General features: G+C 34.5%; 2 protein-coding genes across 4 annotated transcripts; both read left to right on the top strand.

The window, feature by feature from the left end:
• Positions 1-4,239: 4,239 nt before the first annotated feature.
• LOC134232597 (stimulator of interferon genes protein-like) lies at positions 4,240-11,074 on the top strand. 3 transcript variants are annotated; one of them, XM_062714592.1, is made up of 8 exons: positions 4,240-4,673; positions 5,020-5,105; positions 7,274-7,490; positions 8,210-8,442; positions 8,627-8,725; positions 9,180-9,412; positions 9,820-10,006; positions 10,427-11,074. In XM_062714592.1, exons 3-8 carry the CDS (start codon positions 7,300-7,302, stop codon positions 10,708-10,710), a joined length of 1,227 nt encoding a protein of 408 aa, XP_062570576.1. In that variant the 5' UTR covers positions 4,240-4,673; positions 5,020-5,105; positions 7,274-7,299; the 3' UTR covers positions 10,711-11,074. The 3 variants fall into 3 exon arrangements, with proteins under 3 accessions (XP_062570576.1, XP_062570575.1, XP_062570574.1); XM_062714591.1 differs by having other exon boundaries at positions 4,673-4,777; XM_062714590.1 differs by lacking the exon at positions 4,240-4,673 and adding an exon at positions 4,776-4,908.
• A 138-nt stretch (positions 11,075-11,212) lies between these two features.
• On the top strand, positions 11,213-12,932 carry LOC134232596 (uncharacterized). The gene has a single exon (XM_062714589.1). It carries the CDS (start codon positions 11,303-11,305, stop codon positions 12,725-12,727), a length of 1,425 nt encoding a protein of 474 aa, XP_062570573.1. The 5' UTR covers positions 11,213-11,302; the 3' UTR covers positions 12,728-12,932.
• Positions 12,933-19,816: the final 6,884 nt, after the last annotated feature.

Raw genomic sequence — 19,816 nt, 5'->3', positions numbered from 1 at the left:
CACAATCACGCATTTTCACGCACTTTAAAAAGTTAATTTTTCTTCAATCTATTGCCAAATTCCTTCTATTTTATACTTTCTTAAATTTCATAAAATAAAGAAAAGTTATTTTCTTATTAAAATATTACGTCATAAAAAATTATTTACGCTAAACTTTGGAGAAATAAGTTGTAAAGAGTTAAATCACGGTGTAGTACCTAAACGGTTGCTATCAGAAAAAATTGCGCGTTCTTTACTGCTATCCGAAATTTGAGCAGTTGCTAGTGGAAAAAAATGGACGAAATTGTAAGTATTTTTCTTCGCTGGCTCAACAAAATGGTCAATAAATCAATTATTAAAGTTTAGCTGCTTGGTATTTCACCCTTACGGAACGCAACATACCTTTTAAAACTAACATGTATATTTAGAATTTTAATGAATTAAAAGATTGCTGATATATAAGACGAAAACTGTCGAAAGCGTTGGACACATTTACATGCACGTAAGAAATATCAGTGGCGTAGCATCGTTTTTGAAAGTGGGGGGGGGGGGGGGGCAGGCAGAGAAAATTTTTTTTACTTACCTGAAAAAAGTTGACAAGCAAAAAAAAAAAAATAAAAAATAAAAAAAAAATAAAAACTTTTTTCTCAGTGTCAACTACTTTTAGTACCAATTCTTATACTACATTTTCGGTACATTTCTAAAAGTGGAGGGGCCAACCAGGCTTTCAATTAACATTTCCTATGGTGTAAGTAAGGTTTAATGAAAAAGGGGGGGGCATGCCCCCCCTATATAAGACGAAACTACGCCCCTGAATATATTGAAATTTCGTCAAAATTTTTAGATATTTGATAAAAATGAATCGACAGTTCGTTGTGTATTTGTTAATATTATTGGTTGTTTTATAACATTGCCCGCTTTGATGGGTTTCTTTAGATCTAGAGCGTTTTTATCAGGAGAAACGTACGTTACGGCTACTATTAGACAAAAGCACCGGTTACTATTGGAAAAGGTTTAAGTTTTCAAATTTCATGAAATCACATCCTCAATTTACATCTGTTATGCAATTATAGTTAAGGAAACTATATTCTAAATGTTCCTTCTATATTCTTTCTAAATTACTGACTTGTCGTGTATGTTACTTTCGATCCTATATTTATATGTATCATGTGAGTAGTGGAGTTACTATACACATATGCGTCGGAACAGGGAGGTGGGGGGGGGGCTTAGCCTTCACACTTTTTTGCAAAGATACATGTATACATAATATAGTCATTGAAAACTGGGGTGGGGTGAATCTATGTTTTATTATACCCCCGCAAACGAAGTTGGGGGGATATATAGGAATCACCTTGTCCGTCCGTCTGTCTGTCTAGCTGTCCGTCCGTCCGTCCCTCTGTCTGTCTGTCTGTCTGTCCGTCTGTCTGTGCAAACGTGTCCGGTCCATCTTTCTTACGGAGGAACATTAGATTCTACTACTTCACACAAAGATTGCCCATGACCTAAGGGTGTGTCCTTACCTTGACCCAAGGTCATTTAGGGAAGTTCAAGGTCACTGGAAGAAAAATTTCATAATTCGTGTCCGGTCTACATCTTTTTTTATGGATAAACTTGGTAGGTTCTCATTTCATGCAAAGATTGCCCATGACCCAAGGATTTGTTATGACCTTGACCCAAGTTCATTTGGGGAAGTTCAAGGTCACTGGAAGAAAAAGTTCATAATTCGTGTCCGGTCCATATCTTTCTTATGGATAAACTTGGTAGGTTCTCATTTCACACAAAGATTGTCCATGACCTAAGGGTGTGTCATGACCATGACCCAAGGTCATTTGGAGAAGTTCAAGGTCACTGGAAGAAAATTTTCATAATTTGTGTCAGGTCCATATCTTTCTTATAGATAAATTTGGTAAGTTCTCAATTCACATAAAGATTGACCTTGATCAAAGGGTGTGTCAAGACCTTGACCCAAGTTCATTTGGGGAAGTTCAAGGTCACTGGAATAAAAAGTTCATAATTCGTGTCCGGTCTACATTTTTTTTTATGGATAAACTTGATAGGTTCTCAATCTACACAAGGATTGCCCATGACCCAAGGGTTTGTCATGACCTTGACCCAAGGTCATTTGGGGAAGTTCAAGGTCACTGGAAGAAAAAGTTCATAATTCATGTCCGGTCCATATCTTTCTTATGGATAAACTTGGTAGGTTCTTATTTCACACAAAAAATGCCCATGACCCAAGGGTATGTCATGACCTTGAGCCAAGGTCATTTGGGGAATTTCAAGGTCACTGGAAGAAAAATTTCATAATTCATGTGTGATACATATCTTTATCATGGAAAAACTTACTTCTGAAAAAACCCAGCGGGGGGTATTTTGTCCCGTTTGGACAGTTCTAGTTTGTTTAGCCCCCCCCCTTTTCAATTTGCTTCCGACGCCTATGGTACATGTACATACAAAACTGCCAGCCATTAAATCATGTGACCATTGAATTTATTATATTCCACCTGTGTAAAAATATGAAAGATTGATAAAATGCACGGCTTTTTAAGGTTTGTGGATTGATAACATTTTGTTATCCATGAATAGTCAGTTTTAGTCAAAGTGAAAAAAACCCCACAGATTTGGTAATTATCGAACCACAAATAACGGGAGATAAAAAAATATCTGAATTTAAAAGTTTTGGTGTCCAACGTCGATAATTACTCCAGTAGAATGCACATGTACATAGGAGGAAAACGTAGAAAATAATGTATGTACATTGAGCTTACATTATTGTCCACGTTTTCTGTACGTAGGAAGTTCATATGATGTACATGTTCGTTGAAGGAAAAGGCCTGTTGACTTTCTTTCAAGCATAACTCCCCCCCCCCCCCCCCACACACACACACACCCTTTTTATTGCAGTATAATCAAAGAAGGATAGGCGCAAGCGCGTGAAAAAATGTTACTGAAAGAAGTTCGACTATTTCCATTTTTTTTAATGTCGGTTTTTTTACAGTTTTTAATCCCCCCCCCCCCCCCCCCCCCCCCGCACCCGGCTTTCATAATCGAAGTTACGTCCCTGAGTTAAGTCGGTAAAAGTCCATTGCAAATAAATTAATAATAGACATCGTATTTCACATGCTATTTGCAGCAACGTAGCATCGTTTTTGAAAGTGGGGGGCCAGTCAGAGAATTTTTTTTTTCACTTACCTGAAAAAGTTGACAAGCAAAAAAAAAAAAGAAGAGGAAAGTTGCCCAATGTCGAAATTCCTATTTCGGGGGGGGGGAACTTTTTTTTCAGTGACAAGTTCCTTCAGTACCAATTTATCAGCATTCAAAACTACATTTCCCTTAAATAAATTTCCTGTAATATACAGTAGTTGGGAGGGGGGGGGGGCAACCAACCTTTCAATTAACATTTCCTATAGTAAAAGTACATGTAAGGTTGGGAAAAAAAGCCCCTCCCTGTTGCTACGTGCCTGATTTGGGATATTTAACATGTATATTTTAGGCATTTGCTGCCAAAAGTTTATTTAATATTTAATTGATGGAAATAAGAGTAATTTTCAAATAGCAACCGATGAGATGTTTTCAGTTTGTAGCCGGCGCAATATATGCTAAAACTCTGATAGCAACCGTAACTTTAAAAAAATCTTGTTTCATCCAAAATCTCTTTCAAAATACACTTTTGAATATTTTTAATCATTTGTAAGTATTATTATAGATTGACGCATCTACACATACCACAATAAACACAATCTGAGTAATGGATGATTAAAAAAGCATGAAAACTGGGTGTGTATTGACTTGAGATTTGATACAGGCTTCGGAGATTTGACTAATTCTAAATTATTAGAGGACTATTCTGCAAAATACACATGGCAATGCCTTACTTGTTCCGTGCACCTGGTTTTTCAATGACTACATTGATTTGGGGTCACGATTTCACAGTTTTAAAACTGAACGCTATTGTGTTCTGATAGCAACCGTTTAGGTACTACACCGTGTAAATAACGTACCTTCATATCAATATGTATATAGAAATCAGGCTACATGAATTACAGATCGCCGCTCTATTGCACTCGATGCTCCATATCTAGAAGAATAAATGTTACAAAATTCATTAATTTGAATATACTTTTATTTTTCAGTTTTTATTTACTGAGCATTAACTGTATAATTTTTTTATTGATTAATTCTATTTATTTATTTATTTATTCATTTACATTGTATTTCCCTGTTTAATTTTATTTACTTTTTTTATTCTATTTATTCATTTTTCAAAATTATTTGGGCAGCAACCATTCCTCATTTTTTACATGATATCCTATTCGTCATGAATTAAACATCTGCCGCGTCGTTTTGTCGTTTTCTTGACAGGACGATGAGAAAGTTTTTTTATTTTAAGCATTTTATCAGGTTGTGTGAAGTTTCAATGAAGCGAATCCGGATTTAAATTCTAAACAGCCAATGGCATATCTTTTAAATAGTTGAAGTTACTACAACGCATATATATGCTGTGTCCTTGAGCATTATTTGATTATGTAATATCTTTTAAATTTTTTTTAAAATTATGAACACAACTGTGTCGTCATCCAGTCATGAAAATAGATCTTGGAGTGTACCAAGTTGGATTATTTTGGTTTCAGGAAAAACCCTTTGTTCGAATTTTTAAACGTGTCAACTTAGTTTTGATCTCATCGAGAAGTCCGGTATGTTTAAATAGTGATAAGGAATGTTTTCAAGAGTGTGAAATGTAAAATCAATATTTATAGATTTAAGTCTACTTTGAATTGACGCCATTCATGGACAACTGGTCAGTTGTGAGCTCTCTCTCTCTCTCTCTCTCTCTCTCTCTCTCTCTCTCTCTCTCTCGTGGCGTGAGTCAGCTTCGTTGGCATCTGGTTTCGCTTTATATTTGTATCGAGATTACATAGAAACTTCAAGGTACTATATTATGAGCGTACATTTTTTTTCTAGATTTTTCGATTAATCTAGCAAGACTTGGATTTATTATTTGGAAATAATTTTACGGGGGAAAATATCTTATCCCTGCAGGTGACAAGAAAACAGATGGTTACACTTTTATCAGTTTGTTGACTCGAAGGATGTAAACTGGAAAATATTTCCCATTTTGACAAAAGGTAAAGTATAAGTAAATATCAACACCGATAACGGTTATTAAGTCATACTAGTATATAAAACATGTTGCTATAAAAACCATTCAAATTATTCATACAATAGATTGAACTATAAATAATATATTATAAATAATCTTATCCACATTGTGCATCTCTCTCTCTCTCTTTCTCTCTCTCTCTCTCTCTCTCTCTCCAATATCAATATTTGTTAATTAACGATGAACATGCTGAATGAGTTAGATCTGTGTCAAAAGTAACTTTATCCGATCTTTACATTTTGTATTTTAGTTTATGGAAATACATTAATTAATATTTTAAAATCTACATGTTCACCGATGTTGTACCAAATACAGAATTGTATTTTACAAAAATAATTTTATTTAATCGGCATGTAGTATAAATAACTTGATAAGTGTGTCAAAAGAGGGATGGGATTCTATAAATAAAACGCTGAAAAAACACACACACAAAAGGAAAATAAAATTTCTTATCAAAAGGTTTAATTTATAGTCGGCGTGCGGTATACTTATAGTGTATCAAATTCAGGGATATATAAAAAGTTCCAAAACACACAGGGAAATAAAATTAATTATTGTGAAGAGAGGTTAAAGAACGTTCCGTTTGTAGTAGTCTGAAAATTTTCCATGTATCACATCTCCTTCTTCAAATTTACACGCACTTCATCATTTGAAGTGCACTTATGCAACTTTACAATGATCGATGTTGTCAGTTTTGAGATTCACGCAACCGTAAACGAAAGAAGATGAGACACTTGACCTATTTTTGTATACCATTCGCTTTGTACGAGGTTCGTTCCTGGGCTTCTGTAATTAGGCCATTCCAAGTTTTTTCTATGTTTAGCGTCCGCGTGCGCCTTGGTTTTTGACACCCTATATAAGAAAAAACACACAACATCAGGAGTCCTGAAATCGATTAATTTAGTCGAAATTTGTGAATTTTGTCAATTTCTCCAAATAATTCTATACAGTAAGTTATACTGGGTGTATTTTAAGCATTTAATCCCTTGTTTTTGCTTAAGAATAGATATTTCTTCTATTAACAGTTTAGTTAGATCAAATCATTTGAAGGGCGTCATTTTTATGACTTTTGAGCCTGTGTTTTATGTTTTGGCTTGTGTGTTTTTAGCGAATATGTAGGTAGGGTTTTGAAAGATAGGCGGACACTAAACATAAAAAAAAACTTGGAATGACCTTATTAAAGAGAGGGGGCATGTGATATTTGCTCTGTCCATCGATATATGTCTGTTTGCGAGCACTTAATTTAATCTCTTCCATAACTTTTGATCGGCTGCAGCAATGGCTTTTTTATTTAATTCACGGGTGCATTTTTGTGGCATAACCTTTATTGACCTACTTATATATTTTGCCTGTCGACCCTGACCTTTCAGTTTGAACCTCTTTTGCAAAATAAAAATTCCAGCCTTAAACTTGGACATAATTTTTGAACAGCTGGTTCTAAGGCCTCCTAACATCGCACTTTTTCTAGGATGTAAATATCTTTTTCTTGACCTTTTGACCTTGGCCTTGGAATTTGACATACTTTTAACAACTTTTAACCTTGGTCATAACTTGATGAGTTATAGCTAGGGTTTTCATATTATATCTATATTTCTTGTGATAATCAAACTTCGGGTTTAAACAATTTTGTTGCTTTGCCTTTGACCTACGACTTTGGTTTTCCTAAAAAAAATCTTTAACAATGGCTATAATTTTGAACAGTTGATGCTATGATTTTCCATGTTTTCTTCTGGCAAAACTTCCCTTGAATATCAACAATTTTAACCTTTTGACCCTGACCTTTTAATTTGACCTACTAGTATCTTTTTTTTTTTAAAACTATAACCTTGACTATTAACTTTGAAAGATACTAGAGCTTTAATTCTTATTTCATTTGTATTTTTCTTAATTGTGACAAGATCTTATTTTTTAATTTCTTGACCATCTTCGTGAGCCAAGGGTTTCTGATGCCTACTATGAGGAGAGCATCGTATCAGAAATCCCTGGCTAACGAAGATGGACCTTGCCCTTGAAGTTTGACGTGAATTAAAGAAACTTTACTCTTCGCTGTGAGCTTCCATTCGGGGGCATCTGTGTTTCAAAAACTCTTTTTTTTTTGTTTCATCTGGTGTTCATAAAAATATTTTTTATCAGAAGATACAACCCATATATACGTCGATATGTCGACGTCTACCCTTGAGCATCCACATATTTACCACGCCTTCATCTCCTACTGTCCTGATACGGATACAAACAATGCCAAGAAAATACTAGAAGTCCTAGAAAACGAGGGTCTGACATGCTGCTTCCAGGAGAGAGACTTCCTACCGGGAGGATATCTTATTGACCTCGTCGTGGACGCCATACACAGGTAACTTCATTTGATGTGGATTAGAGTTTTGGAAAGGCGTGGGGGTGGGGGTTACATGCTTCATTTGATCTGGTATAGACAAGAATATTTTATATGAAGTCAAATCCACAAGCACCTGACGTTGCTTATTTTTCTTTTAATAAAAAATATACCCCTACCTTTTAAAGAAAAATAAGTAAAGTCAAGTGCCTGTGGTCAAATCCTACACGAATGTAAAATATATTCTTTACAAAGAATTGATCCCAATTTTTGGCGTCTGTCTGTTTCTTTCAACATTTCGACTTCCTCTCTAGAACCATAATTCACTAGCCCAATTTCGACCTAACTCCACAAAGCATCCTTATTTGTAGGGCATAGGGGATTAAAGGAATAAGTGGTATGTTTTAAAAATCCTCTCACAAATCTCGGCACTGATAATTAAATGGGGCTACATGTAAAATCTAGGAATGGTATTACCCCAGCAAAAATCTTTTAAATAATGCTTCTACGGAACGGCACTGAAGGCCATGTTAGACATACTGATTTTAAAACATTCAAAAGAGTGGATAATCGAATCCCCTTGAGATTAGTATCAGCCAAAATATGAAGTCAATTTTTTTCCCCAAATTTTCGACTTCTTTTAAACTCTTCATATGTAGAAAAGCTTTGTCGAGGTGACTTGGGTGAGCATTGTGTTCCATGGGTCTCATGTTTAACACAAAATGACGTATTTCTTTCAGTTCCCGGCATGTGGTTCTGGTGATTTCGCCGTCCTCCTTACAAAGCGAGTGGAGCAAGTTTGAGATGGTGATGGCCGTGGATGATTCCCATATCCGGAACCGTGTTTGTCTAGTTCCGGTCCTGCTCGGCGGGGTCAAGCTTGCTAGTCTTCCGCCTCCTCTCCGGCTTCTTAACTGTGTAGAACTCAGTGAAAATTTCGAGAATATTCATGATATAATCCAGGCCATTAAAAGTAAGTACACATGTGCTCGAATTTTCCCCCATATTTTTATAATCACGACAATAATAAACATTGATAACAAAGTTACAGAAAACAAAATGGAATAAAATGGAAAAAATGAAATTACTTCTACATGAATGTAATAAAAGAGAAACGTTGCATTTGAACTCAATTCTGTTGTCACTTTCATCAACAGATTCAGACTACACATGGGAGTCCCTTTTACCTGTGGGAAATCTGGCGCATGGTTTTGCCTGGGGATATTATTTTGGATACCTTAAAATCATTTTACCGAGTATGTAAATTAATTGTTAATTGGTTTTCGCATTTTAACTCGTTCTCTCTCTCTGTCTGTCTGTCTGTCTCTCTATCTCTCGTTAGAATCCCTGACAATGGTAAATGATACGAATATACTAAATAAATATCTAAATCATTATGAAATTGCAAACTTTCTTTGGTGTTCAAAATTCTACCTTTCAGAAACCATCCTTAAAACTCTATACAAATTTTTGTCTCCTTGATTCCTTTTTTGTTTAATTTTGAATAAAAAATAAGATCTTTCAGATGTGCCGAACGTTGCTAGGTTATGAAACCGTTTCTAGCTTTGCTTTTTTGTCTCTTTTTTTAAAAACAAAACTAATAAACAGAGCTGAATTATGAATGCTTTGTCTGAAATACAGTGATGCAATATACATCTCTCGAAATTTATCGCATTTTTCTTCAATAAATGCATCATATTGATTTTCAAGATTTAAACGCAAGAGCGAGAGAATGGCGGAATGAAAATGGCAAGGACGGGAAAATGAGCGATAAATTGTTTTTGCTATTTCCACAAAGCTGCCGATGTGGTGATTCCCTATCTGACGAATATCCACTTATCGAACACGTGGGTCATCTTCCTGTTATTACTAAAAATAGAGCTGGGACTGTAGCTCGCCAGTATAGGAATAGCATATACAGTGTAAAAGACGATAAAGGTGTTGTGAGTATATTTCATTGTTATCATTGATATTCCTCTATAGATTACGGTGGATGTGTTTATTTAATATTTATTTTACGTGTGTTATCATAGCAAGAATTTAACGTTCACTGCGCTCACTAATACTAAATAGTAACAGAGATTCGGTGATAACTGATTGAAGGATGGGTATGGAAAAAAAACTTATCAATCTGTAGGCGTTTAGAGAGTGATAGACATGATTAATAATACATTTTTTTATCTCGTCATGGATTATGAATTATTAATGATAAAACTAAATGATAAAGGGAAAAGTCAACATCCTTGCTGTACATCACTTTTATATTTAATAGAACAAAAGAAATGTTGCTTACTTTAAAAATAAATTTATTGTTGAAAAGATCCATTTAAAACTTTACGTTTAATTATAGGAATATTACTTCGTTGGTGAATATGTTACGGTTATTCATACTATGTATGAAATGGAGCAAAATGCTAAGACAGGCCTACAGACGGGAGAAAAGTACATACAAGCCATGAGGTTCTACCTAGCAATAAAAGATATTCTAGATAAGGATCCTGAGTGCTCGAAAAACTATAAAATTATATTTTACGATGGTATAGTATAATTATCAAAAGCATATAATTTTGTTCTCTAGAAAATTAAGTAAGGTGTGGAACAAAATTTAAACTACCCTGCTCTTTATATTTTGTACTTGTTATATTTGCTGTCAAAATTATCAACTAGAAAGCAAAAAAAAAGCTTTAATTTTTCATGAAATTATTAATGGACAACAACACTAAATTTGTTTCATATAACTAAGTGTTTTGTTACATGAAAAATAATTTTATTCCATATTTTGAATAGATAAATCTTTTTGTATAAAATATAACTTTGTTAAAAAAAAGAGTACATGTATTCAAAATGTACCTTTGTACTGAGCATTACGTGTTATCTTGCTCTATGCTTATCTTGCTGTAATTCTGTATCAGTACAACGATGATGACCGGATTGAAATTTCTGTAATTGCCTTTTAGATAAAAGCAACAGCTCTGAGAAGATACCACAGTTGATATGCAGGGAGATAAAGAAACAGATAAAAGAAGGATCACCAAATGACCGACTTACCGAGACCTCTTTTGACAGCCTCGAGCGGTTTCCCTCTATATGTGGACCCGATTTCAGTCTTTATTCCATAGGAAATTTAATCAATTCACATATGTCTAAGAATGAACCTTACATTCACAGAGATGAGAAAGGTCAATTGAAGACAGTAGAGCGAGGAAACCAACTTACAAATGTGTTCAATGAACCGACATGATATTGGGCCAAGAAACGAAAGTTTTTGCATGTTTTTGGTTCCAACGGTTATAGTACTGTTAAGACGGATGGGATTTTGTGTTAAAGTTTGACTTGCTTATTGATTGCCGTTGTCATCGGATAGAGAAGGGGACTCTTGCAAAGGAGAGTGCATGTACGCTTTATTGTAAACATTAACTCATATACAGTGAGTTAATTGTTCTTTAGGGGTGTATTTGAATACGAGTGTATAATGTGTATCCTCTATACGTGTTATGAGGAGTAACAGATGTGTATACTAGTGTCTGCTTCCAGTGGAATCCATTCTACTCGTGACATACAGATTTAAAAATTTTACAATCTGTTTGTAGGATAAAGAAATATTTTCTTATACATGTTATATGTGTTCTTTTATGTATCAGTAAAAGATGTTACAATTATATTTTTGTTATTTCAAAATATCTTTTGATTAGTAGAAATGTAAGGATGTCCTTGATTAACCTATATTTGTAAAAACTTCCTTTATCTATCAGAATACAACTTGTCAAATTCTAGGGGTCAATAGAGGTCGTGCCAAGTCTGATAAACAGTTCTGCATAGTTGAAAGGAATGGCATGGAAAATACACCGCCATTGAAAAGGTCTGCCTCTGTTTCAAGACAGCTGTCTGTGATGGCGGGTAGAGGGCGCTTCTTGAAACTACCCATAATCCTCGTATCACTTTCCATTGGAATACTGTGTGGTCATTTATTATTTCGTTTTTCGGGCTCTCGGTCGGATTCTGGATCACGTTTAAGGCGTCGTGGATCGTCAAAAAGTGAATCGTATTCTTCATTTCACATCCCTCCATCTGAAAGGGAGGGTCTCAGCATCAAAAAAGACATGAGCATACAGTTTAGAGACTATCAACCGAAGAACTACTTTATAAACGTTGGTGGGACTTATCCTAAAAGTATTGACATTTTTCTTCAAACATACCCAGACTCAGATTCCTTTTTGATTGTTTCTTTTATACCGGATGTGAGTTACGCGCCATTTTACCGAGCATTCGATAATCACACGTTGATAAGCCCTGCATGGGTAAGTGCGACAACGGAATCGGTAGAGAAAATAAGTTTACATCCGTTTGGTGAAAAGGAAATCATGGTTACACTTCCGGTTGTCGACATTGCCGCTTGGCTTCAGAATAATACCCACCCAGACGACTTTGTGATTGTGAAAATGGACATTCCTGACGACGAAGAAGAGGCTCTGATGTTTAAACTCGTTCATGCAGAGGCTGTGGAGTGGATAGATAAATACTATACTACTTTTCCGGAGAAGCAGCATTATAAATTACAACAAATTTCCGAGGTATACGGGCTGCAGATTTTTGGATGGAACGAGAAGAATGAATCATTTAGTGATTTTAATGACGTCAATCCAATTAAAGTTCCACCGGGAGCAGGTTTCATGAAAGAAGATTGTAAATCAACAAATTCCAGTGAAATTTTTGCACTTTTCTTGTATATTAAAGACATCTCCTTAAAATCTATACATGCGTTAAAAATGTTGAGAGGATTTGAAATTGAAAAGGAGGAGAAACCAAACGCTGGACTTTTTCTACCATATGATTTCTTCCTTTCTCATCGTGAACTTGCGGAGCACTTATTTACAGTTTTTAATGGCGGACTTTTTTGGGATGTACAGTGCAATCGAAACAAGTCGGACAGTCTGTTTCGAAATTCTGTGGTAAAAGTGTCTAACATCTTTTCAAAATTCCAAAAACCAATGATCTTACAGAATTTGATGTTTTCTGAAAAGAATGAAGAACTAGCAAAGTTCATTATTTTAACACGACACCAGACGGTGTTTCATATGTCACGTGATATAGCATCAGTGATGTCATTTCCTGTTCTGGAGTCCTCTACATTTATTCCCGATTCTGGGATAATTTATTCACTGGACATTGGAAGTGACAATAACGACAAACTTGCTCTATATCTTCTGAAGAATTACGAAGAGCAGTTAATATCCGTGATAAAATGTGCTGTTCCATAAGAAGTATCGTGTAAATGTCCAAAAATGTTAATTCCATAATTATACAACTACAAAAATTGTTACTCATGTTTGTGTCTTTGAGGTTTTGATGACTTTGGATCAACAATAAAAGGAAAACTCACAGTTGGCCCAGAATTATTACTGGAAGGACTCCCCGGAATACTTGTAGTTTTGTACTTTTTGTCACATGAATTTGTTAGATAAATTATAAAGTTCAACACATGCATGCCTTGTAAAACTTAATAACTATGGAATGTATTGCTTCAGTCATAAGATAATGCCGCTGGTGGTGTTTATATTGATATAATATAATTATATATATACATCCACTGAATATTATCCCCTGTATTTAGAATTAACGTTGGGGCTTTTGCAGAAAAAAAAAAACGAATCTACTTAATTAATATTTCCAAGTACTGGAATTTCAGTAATGGTTCCTAAAATTAAATTATTTTTCTACCTCTTTCTTTTCTTAGAAATTGTAGTAATTCTTTTTATCACCTTTTTAATCGGATCAAATATCCAATCACATGAGGACCAAACAGAACTCATAAACCTACAGGTTGTAGACTGGTTAACCGCTGAAACATAAAGAAATCAAAGATTGGATTCTGATCATTTGGCTAAAAATAAACCCCTTTTGATAACTTTAAGCCGTTTTTCTGTATAATTCTAAACTTCTTGAGATCTAAATGAGTCCTATGATCCGTGTCAAAAAGGCTCAACGTCAGACAAACGTTTGGAGAATCCGCTTTCCTATGTCACGTGACACTATTTGACCTTGCCACTTCAACTCTCGAATTCAGAGTGCCTATGACGCAATAGAATCTTTAGTATTTAAAGACAGATTTTGTAAATATAAATTTAGTCTGATTTTTCTCTGCAATGGCTATATCTCAATACTTTTTTATGCACTTTGGATATTGCTTCGGAATCCTTATTTATCTACTACCCTTGTCTGCTTCAGGTATTAACTTTTTTATAGTACCTTGTGATGATTTAAAAATTGAGATTAGGGTTGGAACTTCGGTAAACTTTTATGCCTCTTTATCACTTCTTTGTTTTCAATATTGATCTTACCGTAACTTTTATACTGAATCATGTAGATATGACACTTCTAAAAAGGATGCATTATGAATTTTTTATCTTTGGTCGTCATCAGATCATTTGGACTATGTCAAGGACACGAGAGGTTAAAAGTGGAAAATTCTTTTTCGATAGCTTTGCTTAAAAAGAAATTAATATAACTTTCTCAAAAAAAAATTAAGCTTAATTAAGGCTTTGCCAATACCGCATTAAGGTTTTTGAAGAGGTCAAGGTCGCGGGAATGGAAGAAGGTAAATGCTTGTTTTAAATTTGTTTAAAAATTGTGTTGTGGAAATTTGATTAAAAGCCAAAATTTGCCACAAGCCTAGAATATTATCAAGGAATTTATCAAGGTCTGAATTCAAGGTCATTAAGAACTGTTCAAGGTCAAGTGTGTTCGAAAGAAATCTTTCTAGAAATCACTTTTTTTTCTTTTTTTTTTTTTTTTTGGTCAAAAGAAAAAAAATTAATTAAAATTAATATCCTCTGCAACTACATGTATTTCAAAGAAAAGGGAAAATACACATTCATGACGTCTCAGTTGTAATTTGACGGACAAATATGAAAACCGATTTGCATTATCTCGCTGCATTCATACTTTTCTATGGTACAGGTGAACATCGAATCGTTTCTCAAGGAAACTACTGTGGTAGAAAGTGGTCATTTCAGCGCTTGGTGACGGGAGGCTATGGTTGTGTTCGAACAACGACAGGGGTTTTCAGTGCCAGGAAATGTCTCCTTAGAGGGCATCATCTAGCGCTTATCTCAGTGAGGGACAGAAAGACAGAGCTTGTCTGTATCAAAGGTAACGGTTTTATTGTTTAGACTTATACAAGTCTTGCAATCTTCTTCTCACTTCTAAATAAAGTTAAAGATATCATTTTAGATTCTTATACTCAGTAACCAACAGTTGCATTTTTTCAGACGAAATTTATATTACACCGTCGCCAACCTTTTTAAAAACTGAGGCTATCATGGTCACATCAACGAATAACAGCGCGGACGTCAAAGAAAACCACCAAGTTTCTACATTCAACGCGGACCATTCAGGAAACAACTTTGAAACAACACAAAGTTTTACTCATTCTACCATGGAAACATTTACTCTGAATGATTTATCATATTCAACTGTTAGTGTACAAGGCATCTTTACTACACCGGAAACTCAGACAATAGAAAGATCACTTTTATCGACAACGGACTTACCTAAAAGGGCAACGGAACTCAAAGTGAATTTGACAGACACAAAAATACACCCAAATCTCATAATTGGTGACAATGAAAAAGAGAAACTAACAAAATCACTGGTTTGTTGTAATTCAGCATTAGGAACTGGATAACAGAGTGAAAATGAACCGGGAAAAATAAAAGAGAAAGTTGTTGTACACTACAGATTTATCCAAATCAGTGTTTTCGTTTGTTTTTACACAGGCATGTACTTCGTTACGTTTTAATCTTAGTTAAATAAAAGCATGTCTTTTGCCGATCACTCTGTCTGAAGATCACTGTTTATATTTTACTGCCCCCCCCCACCCCCGCTTTTGCGATAGCGATGGGACATTAAATCTCATTCATCTGTCCGTCTGTCGAGCTCACAGTCTGTCCAGCTGTCCGTCCGTCACAAAAACTTTAAACTTGCCCCATAACTTTTGATTTAGTGGAGCTATGACTTTTATATTTCAGATGTATATATTCCTTGTGACAAGACCTTTCTTTGAGTACAACCAAATTTGACCTTTTTACCTTGACCTTGAACTTTTTACCTTGACCTCAAATTTTGAGCAGCAAGGACTAGGGTTTTCATTTTTAGCTCACCGGAGCTGAAAGCTCAAGTGAGCTAAAAATGATTACCCTTTGTCCGTCATCCGTCATTCTGTCTGTACATTTTTCACATTTTCAACTTCTCAAGAACCACTGGGCCAATTTTAACCAAATTGTATACAAAGCATTCTTTGATGAGGGGGAGTTTAAATTGTTAAAATGGCCAAGTCTCCTTACAAGAGGGGTAAAGTAGTTTTTACATTCTGCAAATTACATTGGCGTCGGAAGCAAATTGAAAAGGGGGGCTAAGTGAAAGAAAAAAAATTCCAACGTACAAAAATAACTTGACAAGCCCAAAAAGGGGATGGGGGATGTGTCCTTTGCCCAATCACGAAAATCCCATTTCGTAAGGGAAGGGGGGAGGATTGCACTTCTCTAAGTTGCAAAGTTTTTTTCCGCACACTTACACTTTAACTGCGATGTGCTGTTGAAAGAATTGGGAGGGGGCTTAACCTACGTTCACGTGTTCATTGCCTATCTTATAGCTATCTTTGCAAAAATAGTGGGGAGGGGGCTATATAAGCCCGCCTCCCCTAGCCCCCTCCCCCGGTTTCGACGCCTATGAATAATGATCCCTGGGGTAGGACATGGTCATAATAGGTATTACAAAGGGGAAATCTTATAAAGAATAGCATGGTCAAAGTTCCTCAGGTGAGCGATGTGGCCCATGGGCCTCTTGTTCATATATGTAATTCTTGTGAGAAGACCTTTCATTGGATACCAAGAACTTTGAACCTTTGACCTTGGAGTTTGACCTACCTTTTATAAACAAACCTTGATCATAACTTTTGAAGGGTTAGGGCTGAGAGCTTTAAAACTTCACATATTTTAATCCTTGTGACAAGAATTTTCATTAGATATCACGAACTTTGACCTTTTGACCCTAGAGTTTGACCTCCTTTTAAAAACTTTAACATTGGCCGTAATTTTGAACAGGTGGTACTAGGGCTTTCATATTTCACAATCGTATTTCTTGTTAGAAGACCCTACTTTGGGTACCAATATATTCAATTTGCATTTAAGGTAGGATTCTTCTCTGGTCTCTGAGTTGATGAAATATTCAGTGTATATTTGCTTATATGTTTTATATATTTCGGTGAAAGAGATTTAGAGTACCATATTCTTCTTTCCTCAGCGCAATTGTACAACTTTAAGGACAGATGATAGAAACAAACTTTTTTCAAAGAATTTGAAAATAACAACTTGGGCCATGTTTAAATGAATAAAATGAATAATTTTCACCGCATAGTTTTTAATTTTTCATTCAAATTTGGTCAAAAATGGAATTTAAAGTGAGAAATGTTTGTATAGATTATTAAGGATGGTTTCAGAAGGGCAGACTTTTGAACATCACAGAAGGTTTACATTTTTTTATATTCTAGAAATTTAAATCTTGCATCATTTGAAATGAAATTAGGCCAAAAAATATATACCAATCCAGGCATCCATTTTTTGTTTGTATCATCTGTCCTTAAATAGAATTGTGTTCGAAAACTAGCAGGGACTACTAGTATATTTTGGCGAAATATATGGTGGCGCATGAAAATATCTTCTTTTCTGCCTTTCAGAATTATTATAGACTTTAGAACTATTTTTGCACAATCAAAGACTAGAAGAATTTTTCAAATGTTAGCTTGATGAATCATAAGGAAATTAAGTTTTAGAATATATCAAATAAATATAAATTTCCAAACAAACTACGATTATGTTAGCTTTTAATATTATACTTTCATGTAAATTAATTGAATCTGATTGGTCGAGAAACATTTGTTAAAAAACACTATTACCCGCTGAATAATGAAGCCACGCCCTCCAGCGTAGCAACAGTCAACATTGCTTGACGACGGGTGGTATTCCGAAAAATAGCGACTGCGCGGAATTTATGCGCCCACGGTTCACTGTTATATGCATTTGTTTAAAACATTCAGTATAATATAATAAATATAGCATGTAGTTGAGTGTAACATTGAAAATTTTCACCCCTCGAAAACCATTGTCAACCCCGGCTGCGCCTCGGTTGACAATGGTTTTCTTGGGGTGAAAATTTTCAATGTTACACTTAACTACATGCAATATTTATATAATAACTTCCAATCTAAGAGCAGATATGAGCCATGCAAAAATCCATAGAAAGTGTTTTTAATTTCTTACTAAACGGTAAAATCTTTTTGTTTTTGTATCATTTTGTATCTCTATATGACTTCTTTACCATGTGTGAAAAAAGGAACAAATTAAATATAGGGCGCATATATAAATGACTTAATATCCTAAAATTTTAGGGGGGAAAAAGGAAATGCGGATTAGCCAAAATCCATTTTTTTTTTTTGGTTAAACTGTTTGTTTCAATTTGGTAATATTATCTTATAGACCCCATATGGTAATGTTTTGTTTATGCAAAAAGAAAACATTTAATCTTTTGAAATAGAAGATCCTACCTCATGATAGATCGAATGCAGTTATTTTCATTCTTAATGACCAGGGAAAAGGTAATGACCTTGGCCTGACCTTGACTCTAATAAAAAATGGTCAAATCAAAAACTAATCTAACTGATACCATCACTAAGTTATATTGTCTACTTGATTCATTAATTTTTAAATACAAGAAATACAATTTTGTGTCCTTAAGAAAAGTTTAATCTTAGCTATGTTGCCATTTGGGGGTATCAGTGTTTTACAAACACATCTTGTTCCTTATAACTTTTGATTGAGAAGACGTAGGGCTTTCATTTTCATATTTTTGACATGTGCATTACCTTTCCGAGCATGCTTTGATTTCTGGCCCCTTGACCTTAACGATTGACCAGAGACATACTCAGTATAAGAGAGGGCCCTCTATTTTATGTGTCTGGATTGACCTGGTTTCATTTAAACAATAAAATGCTTTCTTTGTTTGTTATTACTGGAATTAACGGAAGCAGCTGTTTTCTGAAATAGCTGCGAGACACAAAAAAAAAAGAAAGACATTTTATTGTTTATATTTATATCTGTTTAAAGAATCATTTAAAGTAGGATTAAAAAGATTAATTATTGTATTAATGATGCGAATGTCTTTATACGTTTCATTGATGGAACAGCCTCTGATGAAGAAATCTGTACAGGTGATATGCCTAATGTAGTTCATGCAGTGATTAACGCAATGGGTTTTCTTAAGAAATAAAGGAGAAAATATTCAGTGGATGTAAATATATGATGATTATACGTATCTTATTTGACACTCGAGAGCATCTTCTGAGAATTGTTTAATTTTTTTAAACCTAGGCAAGCTATGGACAGAAAAGTTGATGTTACAGGGATTTCACCAACCTCGTTAAAAGACAGCATTTCGTTCATTTCTTATATATATAAGGATATTATTAACATAGCCTATCATTGATTGCTTGTCAATCATTGTTTGTTAACTTTAAAAAATTCACCGTTTTTCATTAGGAACACACGGTTTGGAATATTTTGAGATGGTTGTTTAAACATAATTTATGGTCGATGATGATATGGAAAAAATTAAATCGAGAAACAATGTACTATTTTGAATGCAATATACAATTTTTTTCAGATGGTGACGCTATAGCTCACTGGTCGTGAATCTTAATTTATTTTTAGCTTACCTGAGTTGATGTTTAGCCTCAGTTTCATCACGCGAAAGAAGAGATACAAAAACATAAATGTAAAGAAAAAATGATGAAATAATAGCTAGGCATAACAAAACATTTATTGACCGTGTTCTAGGGCAAAATGCATTTTGTCAACCCATAGAACCTATAAATGTTTGCATTTGGCCTAACAGCATACATTTTATTTCTTGGGTCCGACAAAACACATTTTGCACTCGAACTCAGTCAATAAATGTATAATATTCCGACCTTTCAAAATTTTAACGTTTAAGTGAAATAAATATTTTATAGATTGGTCTTGAATTTATAATTTTTATGAAAGCTCATTGATTCTGTCAGTTGCGACTTGTGTTTCTTTTTTAGATATCGAGTCTTAGAAAACAGATTTTCAAGAGACAACCCCAGACTTTAATGTGGAAATGAAAAAAAAATACGGAAATGACAATTAAAGGCACACAGGTCAATATGCTTTAAATGACTGTTCTATACCGAATGATTATCCAAAACAAATTCCACTGGTATTCAAGTCATATATCAATTATGTTGTGACGTGCATGTGTAAAAATAACATTTG

Source organism: Saccostrea cucullata, unplaced genomic scaffold (assembly GCF_032062105.1).
Source record: "Saccostrea cucullata isolate Sc308-1 unplaced genomic scaffold, CSIRO_AGI_Scuc_v1 ctg944, whole genome shotgun sequence".
NCBI classification, from domain to species: domain Eukaryota; kingdom Metazoa; phylum Mollusca; class Bivalvia; order Ostreida; family Ostreidae; genus Saccostrea; species Saccostrea cuccullata.
This window is presented reverse-complemented; position numbering and strand designations above follow the sequence as displayed.

Excerpts from the sequence above, each read along its gene's own strand:
- LOC134232597 (XM_062714592.1), top strand. The coding sequence starts at position 7,300 with ATGTCGACGTCTACCCTTGAGCATCCACATATTTACCACGCCTTCATC. Across the intron at positions 8,726-9,179 it reads CCTTAAAATCATTTTACCGA|ATTTAAACGCAAGAGCGAGA; the intron begins GTATGTAAATTA and ends TTGATTTTCAAG. Across the intron at positions 9,413-9,819 it reads TAAAAGACGATAAAGGTGTT|GAATATTACTTCGTTGGTGA; the intron begins GTGAGTATATTT and ends GTTTAATTATAG.
- LOC134232596 (XM_062714589.1), top strand. The coding sequence starts at position 11,303 with ATGGAAAATACACCGCCATTGAAAAGGTCTGCCTCTGTTTCAAGACAG.